Source organism: Lycium ferocissimum, chromosome 5 (genome assembly GCF_029784015.1).
Source record: "Lycium ferocissimum isolate CSIRO_LF1 chromosome 5, AGI_CSIRO_Lferr_CH_V1, whole genome shotgun sequence".
Classification (NCBI taxonomy): domain Eukaryota; kingdom Viridiplantae; phylum Streptophyta; class Magnoliopsida; order Solanales; family Solanaceae; genus Lycium; species Lycium ferocissimum.
The window spans coordinates 60210520-60216917 of record NC_081346.1 but is presented as its reverse complement, the minus strand read 5'-3'; the positions used below and the strand labels follow the sequence as shown (position 1 = coordinate 60216917).

At 36.8% G+C, this 6398-nt stretch overlaps 1 protein-coding gene across 1 annotated transcript; it reads right to left on the bottom strand.

The window, feature by feature from the left end:
* Window positions 1-5485: 5485 nt before the first annotated feature.
* Window positions 5486-6151, bottom strand: LOC132057877 (uncharacterized). The gene has a single exon (XM_059450468.1). It carries the CDS (start codon window positions 6149-6151, stop codon window positions 5486-5488), a length of 666 nt encoding a protein of 221 aa, XP_059306451.1.
* Between the last annotated feature and the right edge of the window lie 247 nt (window positions 6152-6398).

Genomic DNA, 6398 nt, shown 5'->3' with positions numbered 1-6398 from the left:
TAGCCGAAAATAAAGATCCAAACAAAGAGATTCTTTCTTTTCTTTTTTACCATTTTTTTTTTACAAGTTTTTAACTTAAACATAAGACACAAAGACATCATCTTTCGCACCTTTAATGAACCTCGAAGTAGTATGTAGCCATAACAGAATAAATAGGCAGGTTTCGATCATGTAAATAGCATAAAAATCATGTTACAAGCAAGTAAACGAGGTAAAAAGGATGGAATGAGATATTACCTTTTATGGGGGCAACCAAAAGACCAAAATGGAGAGATTGGGACCTCAATCTTCAACAACCAACAAGCTTTTAACCTTTCCTTTCGAGTTTTTGTGAAAACAGTATGTCTTTTTCAGTAGTATAGACTCGTATTGTAATATATAGTAGAGTTTTGTATGTTTCTTGTATATTAGAATTATGTATTGTATCGTAAGTGTAGTATTGTAGTGTATAGTGTATAATATAGAGTAGTGTATATATATAATTCTTAGGATCAGAAAAAAAAGAGATCCTTAAAATGAAAAATAAGGTTGTTATTTATAGATAACACAGGATTAAGGGCAAAAATGGAATCCCCTGAATTGGAAAATCCCAAATTCGAATTTGGGACAGAATGGGATAGAATTTTTCACAGAAATCGTACAACCAGTACCAAAATCAGTTACAAACAAATACACCTCATACAACAAGACAAAATTCCAGCCAAACACAATTCAAAAATCCTAGAACATAGGCGAAAATTTAGGGATAGTACACTCAGTCATATAACAAACAAACACATAGCAAATAACGGTCAAATAGTACAAGAAATGGATAAAATCCCCATAATTTGTACCGGTTTTTGCTCTGGATCCCTATTTATTTACGAATTAGGTGTTCAAGTTGGAAAAAGGTATTAAACCTCGCCTATGGCTACCAAAATTCAACAAGGACCCGAGCAACAACCCGAGTCAAGTCAAATTATGGTAAAAAAAAATGGACAATTAAAAGCAAATAAACCTGGAAATAAGTAGAGGACAGTGTGGGGATCAAAACCCCTCAAGAATCTCATCAATCGAGCCATGGAAATTGCTGAATCGGAATCGCGAAAATAAAACCCCAGTTTCACTTTAGAGATGGCTTGGAGAAGAAGGTGAAGCGAAGAGAATGAGGGACTGAAGTTTTAATTTAAAACTTCAATCCCTTGGCACTTATACCCCCCCCCCCATAAAGTTTTAAGAATATTTAAAAAGGCCCCCCAGTGTTTATGAGTTATGACAAATAGCCCTCTTGTACAAACTTTTAAAACATTATACTAAATCATTAATAGAATGTATTCAGTTAAAAACATTCGTAAATTTATTTTTTGTAAAAACAAAATTCATATTACGCCATTTCAAGATACGAGCTTTAATACGAGACCAAAATTGGCATAGTTTCGAGTAATATTTAAAAAATGTGAAAAATGTAGTCAAATTAACACGTAACTCGTATGTCGTTTGAAATTTCAAATTTCCCGAACTAAATAGAATGGGATACGCTTTTCTTCTTCTAAATCATATATCTTAATGACATATCCTGAATTTTTCTCAAAATTTGTTGATTTTCATCATTTTCACCATATTCTCAATTTTTACGTCAAATTTCTCAATTTTCGTCAAATTCACAATTTGACTTACCATTAGGTCATTTTAAACAGTCTTTTGACTCTAAAAAAAAATCTAAAAGCATATTCGTACTCCATTTTGGCTCGGGAATCTCAAAAATTTAAATACGAATATTGTCAGGTGAAAATTAGGTGTCAACAACTGTCCCTTCGGAGATCAAGGATGACAAGGCCATCCTTGAGCTGCGAATTTGAAAAACCTAATTTTTACCTGCTAACAAAGCTACAGCTCTCTTTGTGCAAATTTTGGAAATATATCCTGACCCTGGCTTCTGGACTGCCTACATATCTCAAGTTACATGAGAATTCAGGCCCTTTGTAGTTGTGACTCTAGGAGGACAAGGATTTTGTTCAAATTATCCCAATAAGTATCGGGATAATTATACGAGTATGGCCGATCCTCGAAATTGAGTAGCCTACATATACCTGACCTCGGGAATCAGGCCATCTGTAGTTCGACTCAAACGTTTGAAAAGGAATGTCCCTTATGTGGGATTTCCTTCGGCTATTTCTGGTTGAAACCCGAACCGGAGGCGGTTTTTAAAAGGTCCTGTTGGTGTTGATGCTTGAAGCATTTTCAAATCTCTGATGTAGAAAGTAGGGGTGTCAATGGGACGGTTCGGCCGGTTATTTTTAAAAAATTATACCATCTCAATTTTTCGGTTATTTCACAGTGTATAACCAAAATTAGATTTTCTAAAACCATCCCAATCATGTCGGTTTCTCTTCGGTATCGGTACGGTTCGGTTAATTTTTGCTTGTTTTACTTTTAAAATATCACCTAAGAATACAGCCTAGCTTTATCTATTAATACAATAATTAAATGAATAACTGAGAGGCCTTTATATACTTGCTTTGAAACAACAGGGGAAATGGCTAATTAGCTATAGGCACCTTCTAGCCAAATAGAATGAATAGATTCATCGCAGATCATTTAATTTGTACTAAATAGAAGATTAGAATATAACCAACTAACAAGTATTTAAGAATCGATGCTATGGTGAGTATATTGTGATTTATCTCCATGCCAAAGCCCAAAGTCCAGTGGCCAAATTCACTTTTATAATTGAAACATAACTTGTAAAATATATTTTATATATTCAATTATTTATAATATATAAAATATTTTTCTACATGTAAGGCTATTCGGTTCGGTTCAGGATTTTTTGGATTTTTTATAAATTAAAAATACCACCCTAATTGTTCGGGACGGTTATAATATTAAATAAAAATCCGCGGTTTTATTGAAAAAACCCTATAAATCGGTTCGGTAAGGTTAGGTTCGGTCGGTTTTTCATATTTTTTTGACACCCCTAGTAGAAAGCTTGACTTTCACACACGATTTTGGTCGGTTTCCCAAGAAAAGTTCCACGTATGCTCCGCATGTTTTGAATACGCTTTTGCTTCCATCTTCGGTAGCTCCTAGCTCGTTTCCAAATGCTGAGTCCAGCGCGTTAGTTTTTCAAAAAAAAAATTATTTTATGGAATCATACCTACATGGCATTTTGCCATTTTGCTGACATTGGAGTCATTCTCCACTGTTACATCCATCTTTTTGCAAATGCTTGTCCGTCTTCTTCCTTTTCTACGGCAAGTGTGTGTTTTTTGTGTATATTTTTTTTAAAAAAATAATCTACTTTGGATAATAATCACGATACTTCGACCGATTTTTTTCGTCGTCGTCAGATGTTTCGATCGTTCAAATGATAACTTTTGTTGGGATCTGGGTCGGGCTAAACCTCATTTCTGTGAACCTCACAACCCATTCCGGTTGTCATTTTCGTAACTCAATAGGTCATCATGAAACCCATATTTTCTCGTGTGGGGCCGTTTTTGTTTCTTACGACGTCCACTTCCCTCAAAAATTTGGCATCATATCATGATTGCATATCGCGATGACTGTCCAAATCTGGTGTCGCTCATCCCGTTATCCGCATACAGTGACCGCGGTATACCAATTGGTCTAACATCACCTATAGTCAAAAATACGTAAATGTAGACTGATTATCAGAGTGCGGGATCATATTCCTCTCATGATGACCACCAACCCCTGTGTTCAGAATTACAACATTTAGTCAGAATTTTCAATTTAACTACGGCATATTCAAGGGCGGAGCCTTTTCTCATGACTACCACTATCCCTGAACAATGATTACGTTAACTTGAAATAAACTGCAATAGCGACCACAAATCTTGACGTAGGAATCACATTCGTATTTCAACGATTGCAGACATCAAGCTCGGAATTACGCTATCTATTTTTGGCTATATATATGGACGGCGACTCAGCCCCTTCGGCACGTAGTCTCTTAATCAATATTGTCATTTTGAGGAAAGAAGCTTACCTCGGTGGCAAGACTTACACCTTCCTTTTTTGATTCCGGGGAAGAATACCCGCCCATCGACAAGATTTACATCTTCCAAAAGGACTAGACTCGATTGTGAGTAACGACATTCAATCCCACTATCAACGCATCATTTTAAATTTTTGAATTTTTGGACGTTCATTCAGCCAATGTATCAAGGCAAGCCATGCGACGTCTAGGCCGGAGTCTCAATACCTTGATACAGAAACTATTTTTTAGTGAAAACTCAGCTTCTGATACCGTGATTATATCTTCCAGTAGTCTTTAAAATTTTCTTTTTGTAGAAATCATTGTGCTCTGCAAAAATGAATGAATTTGTTAGCATAGAGGAAATTTTGCTTGGGAAGGACTTCGTCACCTTTTTGTGCTGTCGTCCTTGGAATTTTTCTTCGCTTTGCTTGTTATCGTTACACTGTTTTGAACATTCTAGCAAATGTATTAGTGTAAAACATCCATGCTTTTTTGTTCCTACATCCACAGAAAGATTTGTCAGTTTCGTATATGGTCGATCACCTTCCATGCGTATGGACTTCTTCCGCTCATATCTCAAAGGGAAGGATGCTCATTTTCTTATAATCTTTTGTTCTTCCTTTAGGAAAGTTTTTTGTGCGATGATTTTCCTATGAAGATATATGCATATATGTTTTGAAAAAAATAATACTTTATATACGCCCTTTTAATATCATGACATTAGCTACTCAAGCAAGGTCTCCCGTCTCTTCTTCTTCTTCTTGACCTTGACTCGTGAAATTTTTTGAATCCCTTTAGAAAATTTTGCCCCAGTTTGTATATGTCTTTGTACCAACTCGAGTTTCGCTATGTCGAAGGAATTTTTGAGACCCTCTCAAAAATTTTGCCCAGTATAAGTGTCGACTTGTCATTTCTTGATTTCACCGCGCTTGAAGAATTTTTGAGATCTTTCTCAAAAATTCTGCCCCAGTTCCTTTGTGGGATTACCTTTATCTTTCCCTTGCTGAATCATTTTTGAAGTTTCCTAAGGTTTGTTGGAAATTTTGTTTGGGATGACCGAGCTCGGGAGAGCGCCTACGTATCCCGTTTCGAGAATCAAGTAGAAACGCAGTTCAGGGTAAGCATATTAGAGTTTTTTTTGTGAGAGAGTGAACTCAAATGAGCGCCTATGTATCCTAAGTGACAATCAGGTCATAACGTAATTCAACATACATAATTTGGATTTTTTTATTCATTATATATATATTGGTTTAAAGCGACCGAGCTTGGAAAAGCGCCTACGTATCCCCTTATAAGTCTAGGGAATCAGGTCCTTGCGTAGTTCGTACATAATTTTGGATTTGGTTTTCTAAAAGAAATGCAAAATTACACATAGAGGGAATCCAACGAAAGAACACCTAAACTATGGAAACTATGACAGCACTTTTCGTACCATATAGGGCCCTTGCCAGTTTGGTGAGAACTTCCCTTTGTATTCTTCTTGATTAGGGAATATTGTTTTGAGTACTAATTGCCAATCTGAAACACCCGAGTTCTCACACGTTTGTTGAAAGCACGCGCCATTCTCTGCTGGTACAGTTGACCATGGCAAACAACGATCATCCTCTTTTCATCTATTAAAGCCAGATGCTTATAACTTTTACGGACCCACTCCGCATTGTCCAACTCAGCTTCTTGTATTATCCGAAGCAAAAGAATTTCTACCTCAGCTGGTATCACTGCTTCGGTGCCATACACTAACAGGTACGGAGTGGCTCCAGTTGAGGTCCTGGCCGTAGTACGGTATCCCAGGAACGCATAAGACAATTGTTCATGCCAATCTTTATAGTTATCAATTATCTTTCGGAGGATTTTCTTGATATTTTTATTGGCGGCTTCTACATCCCCATTCATTTGCGGATGATATGCAGTTGAATTTCGGTGGGTAATCCAGAACTGTGCACACATGTCTCTCATCAAATGGCTATTCAGGTTAGCCTCATTGTCTGTTATGATTGTTTTGGGGATGCCAAATCGGCATATAATATTGTTACGCACAAACACTGTGACCACTTTCTTTGTCACTGATGAGTAAGATGCTACTTCCACCCACTTGGTGAAGTATTCTATGGCAACCAAGATGAAAGGATGTTTGTTTGACGCGGATGGCTCAATTGGTCCTATGACATCCATGCCTCAAGTGGTGAATGGCTAAGGTGATGTCATAGCATTTAGTTCTGTTGGAGGGACTTTTATCAAGTCACCATGAATCTGACACTTGTGGCACTTTTGGACAAATTTGTTGCAGTCATTTTCCATGGTCATCCAGTAATAACCTGTTCTCAAAATTTTCTTTGCTAGCATGAACCCATTCATGTGAGGCTCGCAGGTTCCAGCATGCACTTCTTCAATCAATTTTGTGGCTTCAGAAGAGTCCACA

Bases quoted from the DNA above. Each gene is read 5' to 3' on its own strand.
- LOC132057877 (XM_059450468.1), bottom strand. From the start codon at position 6,151: ATGGATGTCATAGGACCAATTGAGCCATCCGCGTCAAACAAACATCCT.